The following is a 19,715-nucleotide window of genomic DNA, read 5'->3' on the forward strand; positions in this document are numbered from 1 at the left end:
AAAACTTAATCGAGGTTCAGTCCGCCATAGCAGACAGATAAGAGTATGACTCTTTTATTTTAATGAAATAAACCTTAAAATCTGACACATTTTGCAATAAGCAAATAAACCAGGGGGTGGAGTGGGGGTTGCAAATTTTAGTTTAGCCTTGCGCACGATGATGGCTGTAGCGCGGCCCACGAGCTCGACGCTAATGTGGAGGTTTGCTGCTGGCTGCTGCTGCTGCTGCCGGGTCACAACGAGATGGCTGCAAGAGTTCGTGTCGTTTTGCTCCGCCGCCGAAGGAGCCCAGGCTACAGTGGTGTTTGCTCTACGGTCCATAGGGTGGCTTGCATGGCCACGATCGCACTGGCGTGGCTTGTCTTTAATGGTTTCCTATATGTATCTCTGTGAGTCTCTGTGAGTCTCTGTGTATCTCTGTAGGTATCTATGGGTTCGCTATAGGTTTCGTGGTGTGGGTTTCATGGTCACAATCGCACTGCCGTGGCTTGTCTTACATTTTATTTCTATGAGCCTCTGTGGATCCCTGTGGATCTCTATGGATTTTTTCCGTGTCCCTATGGATGTACTGTATATTAACAGTAATACAATTTATATAAAAAAGAGCCTCTCATCGATCATCTAAAAACGCTGTTCGAGACGCAGCGACCAACATTCAGCATGAAAAAAAAACCTCACGGAATTAAAAGTTGAATAAACAAAAGTGCATGAATCAGTTTTAAGACGTGTTTCTAAAACGTCCACAGACTCCGAAAGAGATGCTGAGATCTAGTGGGGTTGGGGGGGGGGCACGCAGGGAACAGCTCCCTTGCCCAATGACCGAAGATGCCTCTATGGCCTCATGGGAACGCAGAGGGAATCTGCAATCCCCAGACGTTGAGGACGGGACCTTATGGGTGCAGCGGCGAGTCTCTGATGTGTAGACTGGGAGCAAGGTGGTTTAATTCAGAACTCTGTGGTCCATAGCCTTGGGTTGTAGTGGCCGCAGGCCCCGCTGTAACAATTAAGCGAGTCGTGAAAAAAAATGCTGTCGACCGTTGGCTCACGTTAAACATTTACCAACGACGAAGTTAAACTCCGTTTGCCTTGGTGGCTCATTTATTTCCTCGTGTCTAATTGTTTCTCGTGTCTTAATTATTTCCAGGTCCGCCCGGATGTCCGGTGCCATTGCAAAGAGGCGAGGGTTGGAGGAGGGGGCCGGGGGGAGGAGGGGGGCGTGGGGGTGGTGATGGCGATGGCGTCACGTGACGCGAACAATGCGTGAACCGGACAGGTCACGTGGATCGTGGTCAACAGAGTCACGAGGTCACACCACTCACTCCCCATAACCACGTGCCGCACCACGCAACATCCCCCCGCCCCCCCCACCCCGTGGCGTGCCGTCACAACAACAACAGAATATATTAAGCATCGTCGTCGAGACGTGATCTTCCCCTATTTACAACCCCCAAGCCAAGCAGTGAGAACACCGCATCCCTTTGGCGAGGCCGAGCCTATTCATAATAGGATAGTAGACTTCCTCACAAAGTCGTCCTCATTTTATCGACCACCGGAAGGTTGATTGGTTGAGTTGAGTTAACCGCCAGGAGTTGGCTTGGCAACTTTTCGATTTGCGAGGCCGTTTTTTTTTGTTGTTGCTCAAACACAGAGCTACCAGGCTGACTCCGACGTGCTACGGGCTGCCGGTGGCGGTGTGACCGTACACTCTCACTCTGGGGGTGTCCAGACAAGGCTCAGCTGCGATCCAGCCCGGAATACGACGATCGTCTTCGAGATGGACACGTTTTTTCCCAGCTGTTTGAGTCGCTGCTCTCAACGGCAAAGTCGCCAAGCATTCGGTTCCTTGTTTGAGCTGGTAGTCTGGAGAAGGCCGGGAGATTGTTGAGTTCCGTACGCGAGCAATGCTGCACGCCTGTCTGCTAAATCTAAACAATTGTTGACAATAATGATGACAACACTCATTATCTATAGCCTGGATTGAAGGGTCACCCCCACGTTGTTTCGGTCAAGGGGGGTTGCTTGACCATACTTCACAACGCTGGTCAATGCTGGTTGGTAAAGGGATGGTGAGGCCCAGGACCGGTCCAGAAAACCATCGCTGCTGATGTGGTGGTCAGCGCACTGCCGCTATTAAACCAGCGAACTGAATTTGATTGCCGGGCCACAGCCAACTTCAGTGGTGAGCGATAAAATTTTGATTGAAAGCTTTCGTGACTGCAGGGATTCATATTATTGGTTCTTTCGGTAAAGTCACGTAGAAGGGAAACAATAAAATAATAAAAATATGAAACAAAATTCTCACGACGTTTCCACTGCAACACAAGCAATCATCATCAGGTGTGAAAACCACAACAAGAAAATTTGAAAAAAATGCTGTGGTTGTCACACCTGATGATGATTGCTAGTGTTGCAGTCGAAACGTCGTGATAATTTTATTGTTTTATATATTTTTATTATTTTATTGTTTCCCTTCTACGTTACTTTACCGAAAGAACCAAGAATATGGTGAGTGATAGTTCAACCCGCACCGACCAGCGTGGTGAAGTATGGCCAAACGACTGGTAAAGACGGTGTATCTCTATAACCATTCAGGTGATCGAGAGTTGAGACGAGACCTGGGGACGAGGGAGACATGCGGATACTGAGCAAAGAAGGAACGCGGTGCAAAACAAAAAAAAGGTAAGGAAAAAATTAACGTAGGTCCATTGACCGAAACGTCAGATTGCCATGTAAAAGCTACGTCTATACTTTACACGGATTGTTCGTGTCTCGGTGGTGCAGTATGTTCATCCTGTGCAAAGTGACTCTGCTGCCTCTGAGCGGTGATGATTTGAGGTTATTACAGTGCCCTGCTATATGCCGGGGCGTCCCAGAGCACCTCACGTTACATCTCAACGCATATTAAGGAAGGGCACCCCCAGTGGCAGCTGTCCCCGTGCAGCACAAGTTGACTACAGCACCTGACCAGCAAACGGGCATCAGTATCCAAGTAGTGTGTGTGGGGGGGGCGATAATTTCTGTGCATAATCAATCCCAATTTGCGTCTAAAAAAATAAATGTTGCCAAATTTGGACCCTGCCGCCGGCATCCAATGGCTTTGTTGGGATGGTTTCCCTTTGCGCATGACGTCAGGAAGGTCTTTACTTTCCACTGCGAGTGAAGCGGACGACGCGTAGTAGTATTAGTATTATTATTGCTGGTGTTGTTATTAATGCACCCGCCGCACCCGCGGTATTAATCAGGGTGGCCCGCTGGAAAAAATTCGAACCGCGAAAGCCTCCGCAACAACGCGGCGGAAGCGCTGCCGGCTGTGGCAGCGCCACTGCCAACACTCTCCTGACTCACGCTCGCCACGGTGAACACGAAGCGGGGATCGATGGGCGTGATTAACAAGGACGACAATTGGTGTCAACTCCTGTGGATGTAAAGCGAGTGGACGTTGTTAACTGCACTGATTAACAAAAAATATATATATATGTACGAATGGCCGGCGGAAGTGTGTCGGTGGGAAATGACGTCACAAAGGGGAAATACGAATGAACGGCGGAAGTGTGGGGGGGGGAGGGGGATGACGTCACAAAGGGGAAATACGAATGACCGGCGGAAGTGTGTCGGTGGGAAATGACGTCACAAAAGGGGAAATACGAATGAACGGCAAAAGTGTGGGGGGGGGGGGGGGTGACGTCACAAAGGGGAAATGCGAATATGAACGGCGGCAGTTTGGGGGGGGGGGAGGATGACGTCACAAAGGGGAAATACGAATTAACGGCGGAAGTCTGGGGGGGGATGACGTCACAAAAGTGGAAATACGAATGAACGGCGGAAGTGTGGGGGGGGGGGTGACGTCACAAAGGGGAAATGCGAATATGAACGGCGGCAGTGTGGGGGGGGGGGGGGAGGATGACGTCACAAAGGGGAAATACGAATTAACGGCGGAAGTCTGGGGGGGGGGATGATGTCACAAAAGGGGAAATACGAATGAACGGCGTAAGTGTGGGTGGGATGACGTCACAAAGGAGAAATACGAATGAACGGCGGCAGTGTGGGGGGATGACGTCACAAAGGGGAATGTTTCGCAGCATCGCTGGCAGCAAACTGATATCGTGTCTCGAAATATAGCCATTGTTGCGTTCTCCTGGTTGTACAAATGTACTGCGTGTACTGCCGATACACAGGCTTTCCGTGTAGAAGTACTGAGAAGTGTCTCCATTGAATATTTAGTTTACCACATTGCATGCTATTTCATAAAATGATATAGTTGCCCAATAGTACAAATTAAATATTCCTACTATCGTCATAGTCAAAATTAACACGCTGATGTTGTTTATCTGTTTGCATTTTATATTGCATGAGCATTTGTGATTAAATATTAGATCTAAAGTTACTTTACAATGATTCGGTGGCTAATGCGTGGCACCGATGCCATCGGAAGTTTCAAACGACACCGAGCATAGACTTTGTGCATAAGCCAACAAAACTATTTAGCGTTCGTGAAGAACTGCATTGTGGTCTTCTATTGTCTTGGGACATGATCAAAGCAGATTTGAGACAATGCGACCGCATCTTGAGCGGTAGTGGCAACAGTGAGATACACATTTGTAGACCTGTTTCGCCATCATCTGGCCTCGTCAGCAGAGTGGATTCAGGAATGCTCATTGCCGCAAAGTATGTCTCCATTTGAGAGCGAGATCTAAGACAAGAGGACCATAATGTAACCTCTTCAGGAAATTATGATGGTTTGTTTTATTAAATGCACAGATGTTTGCGTCTTGTTTGCAACTCGTGCTGTTCGGGCCTGTACTGTTACTCTTATCATGGCGTTGGATATTCCTCATGATGTAAAGTTGGGAGTGGATCATAGGTCATTTACAATCCGCGATCGATGCTGTTGGATGTGCAAGTGTCCGCGAGGTGGTGGTGTTCGTGCCACGTGCGTGCACAATGACTAATGCCCGTACGGGCACGTCACGAGTTCTAATGATAATTGCATGGCGGTGATGATAGCTGATGATCCCACATTCGCGTCGTAGTGAACCTGCCGAAACACTTCACCACCTTGCGTAGTCCACGGGCCAGTGTAGAATTCGGTGGTGGTCTCGGGGTCTTCCTCTCCACGCTGATGATGAAGCGGTTGTCGTCGATGCCCGGGCAAGACGATCATCGTAATAATCATCTCACTCAGAAGCCACATTCATTGTCGTATCATACGCAAAGACACAGATCCCCCCGTATAGCCTTAACAGACCGTTAGCGAGCACCTATGGATGTCAGTACGGCACACGACGGGGTGGGTGGTCAGCACCACGCCCGGCCGCCTTTGTCTCCCCAGTGGCGATGTTTGCACACCGCACCAGGTAGTCATTTGAGGCTGAGTCAACCTGGGGGGAGGCCCAGGCACCGTTCAGATGATGTTGGCCGTGAGTGGGAATCGAACTCGGGTCGCCGGTTTTGGACATCTGTGAAAAAGAGCTTTATAGCTCATCGGTTTCCTCCAGTATACATACATATTGTCGTGATGCTGATTGGCAGCGTAGCACGTTAACCATTGAACTACACACTGGCTACAATAATAATAACAACACAGTCATCATCGAGGGTGGTTCCATCAACAGTTCCATTTATGTGGCATGTGCCCCCCATGGGCGAGGAGAATCCACCCAAAATCAACGATGGAAGATCGCGCCTCACGTTTTCTGTTTGCCCACCACGGCGTTTGTGCTTTGGCCAACAAAGTTAACTTTCGCCACCCGCGCGTGAACCGGGCACAACCGTGACGCATCATCTCCCCGACGAATCCTGAGTGACTCTTGAAGAGTCATCCTTCTTCGGTAAATGATTACTTGATGTTTTTTCGGAAGTAACGTAACCCAATCCGGCATGTAGTTGTTGCGGGCTTTTTTTTGGTTCTTGTTAAAGTTTAACGTGCTTTGATTGATTGATTGATTATTTTCGAATCAACATACATCTGGGGAACTCTTAGTTCAATGAGTTATTTTTTCTATCATTCTGAGTGTTGGTCGCTGTGTCTCGTACAGCGTTTTGAGATTATCGATGAGAGGCTCTTTTTATCAACTGAATTACTATTAATATAAAGCGCATCCATAGGGACACAAAGAAATCCATCGAGATGCACAGGGATCCACAGAGGCTCATATAAATGAAATGTAAGACAAGCCACGGCAGTGCGATTGTATCCATGAAACCCACACCACGAAACCCATAGCGAACCCATAGATACCCATAGAGATACACAGAGACTCACAGAGACACAGAGATACACATAGGAAACCATTAAAGACACGCCACGCCAGAGCGATTGTGGCCATGCGGGCTACAACGACTACTACGACCGCTGCTGCGTCTGTGCACTGAGTGCTGCACAGCGTCGATGCTTTTGCATCGGATGCAGACTTTCTCACGTCAAACCATGCATAATACAACCCAATCATTCTCCCATGTTTTAAGTCGTCCTCTTAACCTGAGTAATTGTCGGAGAGTAACGAACCCGTGCAATGCTCATTTAGAGTAAGACAATGACGTGTAAACCCGAGGTAAGGTCACTACCGGCACGGTAAGTTAGTAACGCGACCAGGGTTTATAATGTTATCGTTGTAAAGCTGGATTCCCTACCACGTGGCTTACTTAACCAGTTCTTAATATGATAGGCTTATAACAAACACACATCTAATAACGTGATGTGTAACATTATACTTACAGTACATATACGTACGTGCATATATATGTAGTGTATGGAACACATACATTGCTTTATTTGGATATATTTACATATGGTATGGTAATATGATAAATGGTCACAACTTGGGAAGATCATAATCCAGAGTGGATTGATTTTGGCATATTATGATGGTACACAGTATACATATTTAAGTAATACATAATGTAAAATTATAATTCACCACTGATTGTTAGCCGTGGCCGGGAATTTAACTCAGGTGGATGGGATCATCGCGCAAGTGCGTGCTAACCATTGCGCCACTGCTCACCCACTGTAGCAAGTACACGTGTTATCATCGGTCATGATCTATGCACTGCTAGATGAAGGGAACTCCTAATCTAGCACTGCGTAGTATATATACATATATATTGTATACAGCAGCATACGCATATTTGACAGTTCTTTGTGATTTTATACACCCCAAACATATGCACGTAAATGAAAGTACAGCGTGTACACCTTGGCGCGATTCACAAAGCTTCCGCAGGTAGAACGTTCATGGTTGTTAAGCGGTGCATACAACGCTCGCGTCTACGTATGCACTTCATAGAACTGTTAAGGCTATACGGGGGTATTTGTATTTGTTTGCACCAAAGACAAAGACAACGAACATCAGCAGTCGGTTGTGGTGCTGGTCATCCCAGCCCGGAACGCTGTTCCCTGAATTTCGAAATGCACATATATGGCATTATTTGTACTCTAGTGGTAGTGCCGTACGCTGGTGCCTACTCCACGCACGCACACCCACACATATATATGAACACACACACACAGGTCATTACTCGCCGCGTCTGTTGCGAGCATGAACCGAAGGAGCGCGCATCACATTTGCATTCACTAATTGCCCGGAGACGAACATTCCCCGTAAATTATTCCGATGCAGAGAAGCTCCAACGAACACACACACGCTCCCTACACACACACACTCCCTACACACACACACACACACGCTCCCTACACACACACGCTCCCTACACACACACACCCAGCCACTTCCCCCTACATACACACCCAGCCACTTGCCCCCTTCACCCAGTCACTTCCCCACACAACGACAAATATCTCCCGTGTAGCCTTACCATACTGTTGGGGCAAGTGCTGGTAGCCAGAAGGTCGGTCCACGTGGGTGACCGCCTTTGTCTCCCCAGTCGACCTAGGGACCGGTTCAGATAATCGTCACTGGTGTTGGCCGTGAGCGGGACACACAGAGACACAGACTATACAACAACAACCGCCGTTCGAGGTGATGTTAACACGACGTTTGTGCCATGCTAGGTACACTTTGAGGCCACGTATCGGAGGCCCGATAGCATGATGTTACGGTACACTTTGAGGCCACGTATCGGAGGCCCGCTAGCATGATGTTACGGAACAGGTCCAGCTGCCATGGGTTGACTGACTGCTGTGTCAGCTCTGCATTTTAGGCGCCCGGCGCTGCGCTCGTTGTTGTGAGCGTCGCTCCCCTCTGCCTTCCGTTTCACACGATAGAGTGTTAGGGTAAGTTTGCGAGCACCTATGAAGGCCGGAACGGCACACGAGGGGGGTGGCCAACACCACGCCTGCCTTTGTCTCCCCAGTGGCGATGTTTACACATCGCACCAGGTACTCATTTGAGGCTGAGTCGACATAGGGGAGGCCCAGAACCGGTTCAGATAATCGTAACTGGTGTTAGTGGCTGTGAGCGGGAATCGAACCCAGGTCGCCAGGTTCGTAGCGCAGCGCGCTTACCGCTACACTACCACACAGACACACACACAGAAACACACACAGAGACTCACACAGAGACACACACACAGACACACAGAGACACACACACAGAGACACACACAGACACACACACACACAGACACACACAGAGACTCACACAGAGACACACAGAAACACACACACAGACACACACACAGAGACACACACACAGACACACACACAGACACACACAGAGACTCACACAGACACACACAGAAACACACACACAGACACACACAGGAGACACACACCACGCAGAGGCGCGCGTGTTTATGGCTTCTTCTCGGTGGTGCGCTCTGATCTCCCTGATGCGGGGCCTCCGTCTCCACGCGAAATTGCTTTATGGGGGGAGGGGGGGGGGCACTCTACCACCTCGTGGGCAGGCAACACAATGCGACTCGCAGCTATAAAAGCGGCCCGGTATGTCGCCTTAATAGCTCCATAAAGCAATTACGGCGGAAACGCCGGAGCCTCCGAACAGAACAAGCGACGCTCGCAGCTCAAGCTGTTATATGGTCCTGGGGCAATTTGGCTCCCCCTTTTTAATTCTTTCAACTGCGTTTATTTATTTATTTTATCCCCCCCGCCCCCCACACACACACACAACCATCCTCGGATTCTTTCTCTTCCCTCTCCTTTTCCTCGACCGCTTAAAAGAAACCGCATTTGTACGGTCGTCCCCAGCCCCCCCCCCCTTTCTGAGAGATTGCCAAAGACAAAGAGAGCCTGCATAGTCTCAATGTACTGTTGGGGCAAGTGTTGTTAGCGGGTAGCACCTATGAAGGCCGCCACGGCACACGATGGTGGGTGGGTGGCCAGTACCATGCCCGACCGCCTTTATCTCCCCATCGACGATGACATACACACACACACGCGCGCGTACGAAATAAAGACCAAGATAAGATACCCAGTAAAGGATCTTTCAGGCTGTTCGGGCAAGTGCTGTTAGCGAGTACCTAGGCAACGGTGCACGAGGGGATCGTGTGGCTAGTACAATGCCCAGCCGTCTTTGTCTTACCAGAACTGTTTGTAGTATAAGCACACATACACACACCGCTCCAAGTACTCAGTTGAAAACGAGTCGAAGCAAGAGGAGGTGACCCAGCACCGGTTCTGACATCACTCGCCACTGATGTTAGCCGCGGCCCTGGAATCGAATTGGAAGCGTGACGGGGTCGTAGTGCGGCATCGCTAACTACTGCACCACCGCTCCACACACACATACACACACACGTGCACCCTACACGCACGCACACTACACGACCCACATTTCCACATCTCTCTTCCCAGGCGCAGTGGTTTGGTTTATGTAATGCCGCATACTTAGAATGCCGTGACAAATCGTAACCGCGAAAGCTGTTATTGTGGTGGTATGTGTGTGTGTCTGTGTGTGTCTGTGTGTGTGTGTATCTGTGTGTGTCTATGTGTATCTGTGTCTGTGTGTGTATATGTGTGTGTGTGTCTGTGGTGAGCGCTCTGCGCTACGAACTCGGCGACCCGAGTTCGATCCTGCTCACGGCCAACACCATTAGTGACGATTATCTGAACCCGTCCTCGACCTCTCTTAGGTCGACTCAGCCTCAAATGAGTACCTGGTGCGGTGTTTTTCTTAAGCATCGCCACTCGGCAGACGAAGGCGGCCGGGCGTGGTGCTGGCCACCCACCCCCTCGTGTGCCGTTCCCTGCCTTCATAGGTGCTCGCTAACAGCACTTGCCTCAACAGTCCGTTAACGACTATACGCGTGATATTTGTCTTTGTTTCCCAACATGTATGCAGGAACGCAAATCCATATATATGCAGTAATGATATAACATTATAATCATTTTCATCTTCTTGTCATCTACTGGACGAGCAATGATCTCTCTGCTACCTCGAAGGTCCATTGCCCGAATCGTCAGTTATAATCTACTTATCACCCCCACGTCCCATTATCTTCGTTTCGTGGATGACTGGACGTAAATGCCTACTCACGCCGTGTTGGTCACGGGGAATTTGTTTGACCATACTTCACCAGGCTGGTGTGTGCGCCGTTGATGGTGAATGGAGAGGGGCGGACCAGACTGAGGTATCACGCCGCCGCTGATGTCGTTGTAGCTGCGGCCGGGACTCGAACTCAGATCGCCGGACTCGCACACAAACACACACACAGGGCGCAGTGCTCTAACCGCTGCGCCACCGCTCCATCTCGTATAATTACCCAAACGCAAGTCTATAAATGTTTGTTACAATTATGTATCTTGCATGCCAGTTACAGCACATACTAATAATAACAACTAAACGATATTAAAGCTATATATCTTTATTATCGCGCGCAAGGCAAATTGAACTATGCTATTTAAATTGGAATCGATTATTTTACGAAGAGCCAAATGTATATCCGCTTTGCAGCGGCTCGTGCGAGGTTCCGCTGCACGGTCGCAGCTCATACTCTGTCTGTGGGTTGATGTTGCTCTCTTTGTACTTTGCTCGTGAAGAGATGTTGATGTATTTGCATCTCATGTCCAGTGAATTTATGGGAGTCTCTTCCGCTATAAGATTAAGCCGCCTGTTTAACTAATGCACGTTAACAGTAGTACAAAAAGACACAGATCCACACGTAAAGCCTTTAACGGACTGTGTTAGGAAAAGTGCTGTTAGCGAGCAGCACGCAATGCACACGATGGTTCTGGGTGGTCAGCAACACTCCCGGCCGCCTTTGTCTCCCCAGTGGTGATGTTTACACATTAGGCCAGGTACGATTTGAGGCTCAGTCGACATAGGGGAGACCCACCACCGGTTCAGACAATCGTCGCTGTTGTTGGTGGTGGCCGTGAGCGGGAATGGAACTTTGGGTCGCCGAGTAATCCAACCACCACCATCGTCGCCGTCAATCATCATCAGTCGTGATTAATCGATTACTGGATGAAGAATGATTCGCGTCAGTCACAGCCATCTTTCACGATTTTACATACTGTATAGGTCAACATGTATACTGTATGTACAACATAGTGTATTAGGCTTAAGTGTAAGCGTAATACATATACATAATAAATAAATCATGGTTGTAATAACACACATGTTTGTACTGCTCTATGAATATCACGAAGCTCTGCGGCTTGCGATTGTACCAACTCTATGATGGTTGACGGGTGGGATGTCTACTACACTTCAATGTTTACGACATTACGTATTGCACGCGGAATATTCATCAGGGTCCTTGTGCAGAGTAAAATTAACTCGATAAATATTCAGTACATTCTTCTCATACTTGCTCCCAATTTGTCTCTCCACGTAAACAAATAAAACATATATAATGTTAAACACATTCCCATCGGCCACGCACACTATTATTGCCTTACATATATATGTATCCTAACAGTGAGGTTACGCGGTTAAATTAAATACGATAACTTTGTTTTATATGTGTACGCTGTTTACCGCTGTTATTACCGAAGTAAAATAAAGTAGGCGTTGCTATAAGAAGGCATAACAAGTCGTAAAGATGTAAATCTACTTAAAATAATAATTACATGTGCAACCTCGCCTCTTCCTCCATCCGTTACCTCCTCCACTCTCAACTCGAGCAGAGACAAAGATCCTCCCCACCAGATAGCCTCTAACAGACTGTTAGGGCAAGTGCTGTTTGCGAGCACCTGTGGAGGCCGGAACTGCACGCAATGGGGCTGGCGTTGCCAGGGATCACATCCCCTGCCGCCTTTGTCACCTCAGCGTTGCTTTTTTTATTTTTCCACACCGCACCAGGTTCTCATTTGATGCTGAATCGACCCAGAGAGGGCCCAGGGGCGGCTCAAGACATTCGTACACTGTGTGAGTTGGTTGTGAGCGGGAATTGAACTCGTCGCGCCGGGTTTTGCAGCCCAATGCGCCAACCACTGCGCCACCGCTCCCCACTCAGCTCAAAAACCCACGCGAGTGACCCGACCATACCTCGACCACGCTGGTGAGTGCTGAGTTGGTTGTTAAACGTTAAGTTATTTTCGCTGTGAGTTTGCACGCGGCCGATTATAAGTTATTATTTAATAATTTGGTCGCCTGTTCCAATATAAAGTGCTGCACTACACACAGCGCGTGTTAGTCAGCAACGTCGCTGCAACTCAGTAACAACATTGCAGTGCATTCGATCTGTGTAATATATTCCCATATAGACATATATGTATATATACACATATATATAATGCTGTCATAGTCAGTTCGTTGTCAAAGCTATTGCTGGATGAAGGCTGTCTTCCCATGCTGTCTCGGTCATGCGGGGGTGGTGGTGGGGGGGGGGGGGTGTTTAACCATACTTCACCACTCTCGGCAGCACGGGTCGTACAGGGCGGCAGAGAAGCAAGCGGAGGGAGCCGTTCCTGACATCGCTCGCCACTGAAGCTCGCCGGGTCGCGCCTCCTATTAACACGGTCGCTTAACGTACGGCGCGAAATAAGTTCAACATACTGTACTTGCATACGTGTCCCGGGAATCATTGAGCGAAGTCCGCCGCCGGGTTCATAGCCCAGCGCGCTAACCACTGCGCCACCGCCCCCCCCTCCCCAACAACACGTAAACACGTGGGTTCATAGCCCAGCGCGCTAACCACTGCGCCACCGCCCCCCCCCCCTCCCCAACAACACGTAAACAGGTGGCTGTTGTGAACCCATGGAATTCGAGAGACAAATGGAAAGCGGACGAGCCCCGTGTTTTTATACGAACAAAAATGACATTTATTTGTATTTGTTAAATGTATTCTTGTTCTCCTCTCCAACGCTACATCGCGACGTCCGATGTGTTCGCCCATGTTGATGTTCTCGTTGTTGTTGTTATTGCTCTGGCCCGGAGTGGAATTAGTCCAACGAAACGTAGGAGCAGCATCGGCAGCAGCAAGCGGCAGCCGCTGTGTTCACCGGGTGAACGGATTGACAGCGGCGGCGTCAACTCCGCGTGCACGACTCCAAAGAGCGACGCGGTAACAACGCGAGCGCGGCCGCGTCACAGCGCACGTCTCGTCACGTGACGCCTACAAACGCGACCGCGTGTCTGCGGTGGCCAACAACGGGCGACTGTCGACGGGCGAGGACATTCACGAGCACGTGTAGGAGTTTTACGGAGAGAGCGGTGTTAGTACACCACAGAACGGCGCGCTCTCTCTCTCTCTCTCTCGCTCTCTCTGATGTGGTTTGTTTTTCGGATCGTAAACGCGCGTAGTGCTGGCTCGAGGCGAATTCCCCGGCGTTTGGCTAAAGACACCCTAAACTTAAGCTATTTTTTTACTTTACCAGGCAAGACCAACTGAGCTATATATTTATAGCTCTTTTTCAGACGCGACCTGGCTATCACAAATTATGGTTGAAGCAAGTGGCTTATCACGTGCAAATGTATAGCAGACAAATACTCTAAACGCATTTTTTCTAAATGTGAAGGGCAAAACCGGAGGACCCGGAGAATAAATTCACGCAACCACCACGGGGGGAAGATGCGGACTCAGCAGGCGTCAGGGTCGGGATCAAATCCACGACCTCCTGTATACCAGGCGAGGTAGTTAACATCTCGCCACCTACTCCCGGCAAGTGGAGCGAAACGCCGGACGTCATGCCGAACGCTACACGTGCTCCGACCCGTAGACACACCCAGGAGCTGTGCAGCACAACCACGGACTGGTGTGTAGCAGAGAGAGAGACAGTCGATCATAACAAGAGGATACTAAAAGCCTTCAGCCTGGGTTTAAGAACAGAGGGCATGGAGTCGACAGCACGAACGTCTGAGAGAGGTGGGGGAAGATATCCAGACCACGTGTGCAGCACAGGATCATTCACGACCTTGCTTCATTCCACACTGATCAGCTGAGTTCACCAGAGTTCAAGACTCGCTGTCAGGGAGTTCGGTGTCCTTCGTAATTGTGAGTCCGCAGGTTGATACAGTAAACTGGCTAATACAGTAATTAAATACACAATATAAACTTGTATTATTGTTACTACGAATTAATACCGTTGTGACATATCCAATAAACGCACTGCATATGCCACGCGTACCTTGTTTAACAAAACGTGTCTCCGTACACCGCGGGGATATAATACACGCCGCAATCGAAGAACGGGACACTTGAACAAACACAAAGATAGGATCTGAAAAAAACAATAATAGGTTTTACCCTTTCTGGCAATAAAACAGCAGGTGTTCGTTAATATGTTCATACACAGAGATAGAAACCTTTTTTGCAAGGAATCGTGTCTGCATTAACCACACGTACTTGTGGTGATCATGCAAAAAACATGCTCTGATAATGATAACATGTGGCATTGTCTTTGAAACTGATTGGCCTACACCAGAGACAGCCTTCTATAGGTCCTCGTCTCACCAGTGTCAGACCAGAGAACGCCAAATAGGCGAACAGTACAAAGACAATGCCACATATGATTCCTTGCTAAGAGGTTTATATTTGGTGTTTGAACATCTTAACACCTTTTTTTATTGCCAGAAAGGGCAAAACCTAATCTTATTATGTTTCCATACATTAAATACTGGCAACAACAAACAAGATAGGGTAGCCAGCTAATCGCTATTAGCCAATGGCATTGCACAAAACAAAAGCTATTAGCGACAGATATAAGAGCGACGTTGAACCCTGATCCTACGGACCCTCTCGCCATTTCTTCAGTGCCGGGAGCATCATGCAGGGCGATCCATTCACAGATACCCCACCGATTTCCAACATGCCTCGTACATTCTCCCCCCCTCTCGCTGAACACAGTACAAAGGCCGTTTGGATATGCGCGAAAGCGAGAAGGCTCCCATGGTCGTACGAAGGAAGGAGATCGCTAACTACATTTGATAAGGTGCATTGAGATTCGGTGGCTTCGAAATGAAACGTCGTGTTCCATGTACATTTCTCGCTTAAATGTTTTGAGTATTCATAAATGGATCATTCTCTATCATTTTTGCTACATAGGTCTAACTGTAGTGAAGAGTCCCCTTGAGACCTTACCCTGGCCATAACTTAACCCCCCCCCCCCTACAAAAAAACCCGAAACCGAACACAGCTCCGTCTCTAACTATAATGCTACACTCTAACCCGACTCCCCCTCATAACCCCAACCATAACATTATCCATAACCCTATTGTGATCTATAGCGGTACAGTCTAATCCTAACCCCCAACTATAAACTTGATTTTAACCATAGCTTTAATTCCAAACAATAACCATAACTCTGGAATAACCCTAAGCCTAGCCCTTAATACGAACCCAACCGAAACCCAAACACAGCCACAGCCTCACCAAGATCATTGTATTCTCGTCATAACCCTGATACCCCAACTTTAACCCTACACTTATAACATAGCACAAACAGTATTACGCTAACGGTAACTATAAACCGTAACAGCACAAGCTCTAACCCCACTTCTAAACCCTAACCCAAACTCTAACCACACCTCTAAATCTTAACTAACAATACAAACTCTAACCCTAACGCCAACACAAACTCTAACCACACCTCCGAACCTTAACTAACAATACAAACTCTAACCCTAACACTAACACAAACTCTAACTCTACTTCTAAACCCTCGCTAACACAAACCCGAACTCTTAACCCTACACCTCGGGGATTAAAAGGCTCCTTGTGGCCTAGACGAAAAGGGTTGGCTTTGGTTGTTTAGCAGCCACATTGGCACTTATTACACATAATTGCATCAAGGTAAACGCACTAATTGCCTACTCGACAGAGGTTACACTTGACGTGAATGCGTCAACCACAACAACGACTACAAAACGACAACAACAGGGGTTTAATAATCAAGAGGCCGTGTGCAGAGGCACGCGTCAACATTCCAACATGGCCATGTGCAGAGGCCTACCGGAAGTTCCATGGAGAGGCGTGAGTCCTCGCAACAATCCAAAAAAAAAACCCAACGAATTGTGAACGTACTGCGCTCAAAATTAAAAAAAAGCGTGCTGAAAATGTAACACTCTAGCAGTGCCGGAAGTTGTAAGTGAAAAAAAAAACATATTTTTTTAAACGAACATGACAAAAAAAACATTACACAATTCAATTGTCAAACGTACTTGTCGCTCGTCGGGCCATTGACACCACGAGCCTTTTGGGGGCGTCAACATTGGCCACTGTCGAGCTGAGATGATCCGATCTCACCGGGGTGAATTTTTTCTGCTATCGCACTAAAACATACAAACGTAGTGCGACACGCGTTCAAGTGGTGGGGAGGCGATTGTCAGCTGCGATGCGCGTGAGTGAGTCAATTGAGCATCGACCACCCACCCCCGCGTGTTCTCGTTCTCTCGAAAGTAAAAGCACGTGGAAATTTTCCAAGCGAAAGTATAACCAGCTGCTCGAAAGCGAACGGCACAGATTTTCCCATGTTGACGAAATCGGCCGAAACTAATTCAAAAGAGTTCAGTAAATTTGGCCTCCGAAAGAAAAAAAAACACTCAAGCTGACAATGAACGATCCTCGTACGTGGGAATATATCCCGACGTCTTTTCCACATCATGGGCTGCTACACAACACGCACAAGACGAAGATCCCCCGTATAGCCTTAACAGACTGCAGTCCCGAACACACACACACACGTAAAGACACACACGCACAATTGTCACGCAAAAGACAATCTCAACGAACGTGCCGGTGAATGTTATCAGAGGTAGAGAGAGGCCAACGCAGCATCGTCGTCGTCATCATCAAAGACAAATGTCCCCCGTGTAGCCTATTCAGGCTGTTGGGGCAAGTGCTGTTAGCGAACACCTATGAAGGCCGGCCCGGCAAAACCGGGGAGGCGGGGGGGGGGGGAGTGGATCAGCACCACGCCCGGCCGCCTTTGTCTCCACCAGTGGCGATGTTCACACACCGCACCGGGTACTCATTTGAGGCCGAGTCGACAAAGGGGGGCGAAAGACCCAGGAACCGGTTCAGATAATCGTCACTGGTGTTTGCCTTGAGCGGGAATCGAACCCGAGTCCGCCGGGTACGTAGTCGCAGCGCGCTAACCCCCCCCCCCCCCCCCCATCATCAGCCACAGCAACAACAGGACCCCCCCCCCCCCTCCACACACCCTGGACTGGAGTCCCCCACTTCCAAGCAAGCTCCCCCCCCCCTCCACCGCCCGCCTCCACTCGGGCACCACCCCCCGCGCTCCCCGACACCCCTCAACGCGAAGGGCCGGGCGCCGGACCTCCTCCGCCCGTCCGGGTCTCCTTCTTCCACTTCATGCGGCGGTTCTGGAACCAGATCTTGATCTGGCGCTCGGTGAGGCAGAGCGAGTGGGCGATCTCGACGCGTCGCCGGCGGGTGAGGTAGCGGTTGAAGTGGAACTCCTTCTCCAGCTCCAGCGTCTGGTAGCGCGAGTAGGCGGTACGGGCTCGTCGTGAGTCCTGGCCTTCTGTGTACGGATGGAGTGCATGGGGGTGGGGGGGGCGACAATACACATTGCTATCTCTCTCACACAATCTTATTTTGCTCTCTCTCTCTCTCTCTCGTGCTCTCTATCTCTCGCTCCCTCGCTCGCTCTCCCGCCAGCTGACGAACAACTCAGCCTTTGGGTCCCGGTCTGCAGTTTTGTTTAGAGATAATGCACAGCACAGCGCTGTGCTGCGCTGTTCAGTAATTGTCATGTGAAGGGGCAGCGGTGCAATTGCCAAATCGCGGCACTGCAGGCGATAGGGCACCCACGAGAAAAGTCCACAAAGTGGAGTCCCTTAAGAGTGGCTCTTTGGCCTCCTCTTCCACGCTGGTCAGGCGTCTTGGAAGAGGTATACTGTAAATAAATGTGCGTAGCAATAATATAAATCAAAATGCTACAGCACCCCCCCCCCCCCCCCCCGTAATACTAGCTATGAGTATGGTCTGCGCTAGTCACCCTGTCTGTATGCATATTCAGGGTGCACGCTCTTCATTGTATAATAGCGCGTGTAGCCCTATCTTAATCCACTGCTGGATGAAGGCCTCTCCACGCCGCGTCCGTCACGCGTTGTTTGACCATACTTCACCACGCCGGTCAGTGCAGATTGGGTGAGGAATGGCGGTGGGAGAGGGTTGGGAGGTTGGCCACGACGATCTACGGATATCACTCGCCACTGATGTTAACCGCGCCCGAGGACTCGAGGTAGCCGCATTCATAGCGCAGTGCACTAACCACTGCGCCACAGCCCTCTACCTTCCTTTTAACAATTCCAAGCCTCCGTGTTAAACCAAATTCCAAAGATAATTGTTTGGGGGCGAATGATGTGAGCGAGCGCCTATGAAGGACCGCGCAGCGCACGATGGGAGTGGTTGATGCGCTCGGCAACAGGAATGCCAGGCCCCATTTGCTGCTGCTGATGATGGTGGTGGTGGTGATGATGGTGATGGTGGTGATGACACACGCATGACATCGGGTGCTGGTTTTAAGCTGAGTCGACCTACAGCTTTCACACGCCAAAAATATTTATTTTTGCTAAATAATAACGTGTCTGGCTCACAGGAAAAGATGTTGATAAATCTGCAGTCTGCCCTTCCTCAGGAAACTAAATATATATATACACACACACGCCGACAACAACAAGACAAAGGTCCCCCATATAGCATTAACAGGCTGTTGGGGCAAGTCCTGTTGGCGAGCACCTATGAAGGTGCGCACGGCTCACGAGGTGTGGCCAAAACATGCCCGGCCGCCTTTGTCTTCCCAGTGTTTATTTTTTTCTCTCACACCGACAAGGAGAGACCCAGAATCGGTTCAAATATTTGACCTGCATTTAAACCACTACGCCACCGCTCCCCACAACACACATGTACGGTACATACATGAAGAGAAAAAGATCCCCCGTAAAGCCTTTAATAGACTGTTAGGGCAAGTGCTGTTAGCGAGCACCTATGAACACACATACACACGTATACATATATGTATACATTTATATACACACACAAGGTTTACTTGAACCAATGCAATTATGTATTTACCTTCAAACACGGTCCTACAGAATAGCGTACAGATACAGTTCAAATAAATTAGCATTGCTCATTGTTAAATGAATTGTGACGTCTGCACGATATGTATATAATGTACCCGGTATATCAATTGGACACGAAAGGAGCACAGTGCATGAATGGTGATGATATAACGTTATGTCGGGGCCTTACTGTTTATATCCTCTGTATGCGTGCAAAGTAATTCGATCAGAAATACTGTATATATATTAAACTCACATTTACATTATTATAATTATCATAAATATTTAATGACATTGTGTAAACATTTCCACAGTTAA

General features: G+C 48.9%; 1 protein-coding gene and 1 long non-coding RNA gene across 4 annotated transcripts in view; one reads left to right on the top strand and one right to left on the bottom strand.

The window, feature by feature from the left end:
- Window positions 1-19,715, bottom strand: part of LOC116940931 (uncharacterized) — a 30,825-nt gene that overhangs the window by 8,806 nt on the left and 2,304 nt on the right. The window contains exon 2 of one of the 2 annotated variants that reach the window (XM_032951321.2): window positions 17,645-17,851. In XM_032951321.2, coding sequence (XP_032807212.2) covers window positions 17,645-17,851 — 207 coding nt within the window. Of the gene's footprint in view, window positions 1-13,160; window positions 17,852-19,715 lie in introns of those variants that run through there. The other variant, XM_032951322.2, reaches the window with a different exon arrangement.
- LOC116940933 (uncharacterized) lies at window positions 1,111-14,490 on the top strand. Of its 2 annotated transcripts, XR_012941416.1 has the most exons (4): window positions 1,111-1,305; window positions 2,593-2,679; window positions 12,225-12,423; window positions 12,787-14,490. It is a non-coding gene; the product is annotated as an uncharacterized LOC116940933 (long non-coding RNA). The 2 variants fall into 2 exon arrangements; XR_012941415.1 differs by lacking the exon at window positions 12,787-14,490 and having other exon boundaries at window positions 12,225-12,736.

Source organism: Petromyzon marinus, chromosome 10 (genome assembly GCF_048934315.1).
Source record: "Petromyzon marinus isolate PM22_M1 ecotype Great Lakes invasive population chromosome 10, UKy_Petmar_22M1.pri1.0, whole genome shotgun sequence".
Lineage (NCBI taxonomy): Eukaryota > Metazoa > Chordata > Hyperoartia > Petromyzontiformes > Petromyzontidae > Petromyzon > Petromyzon marinus.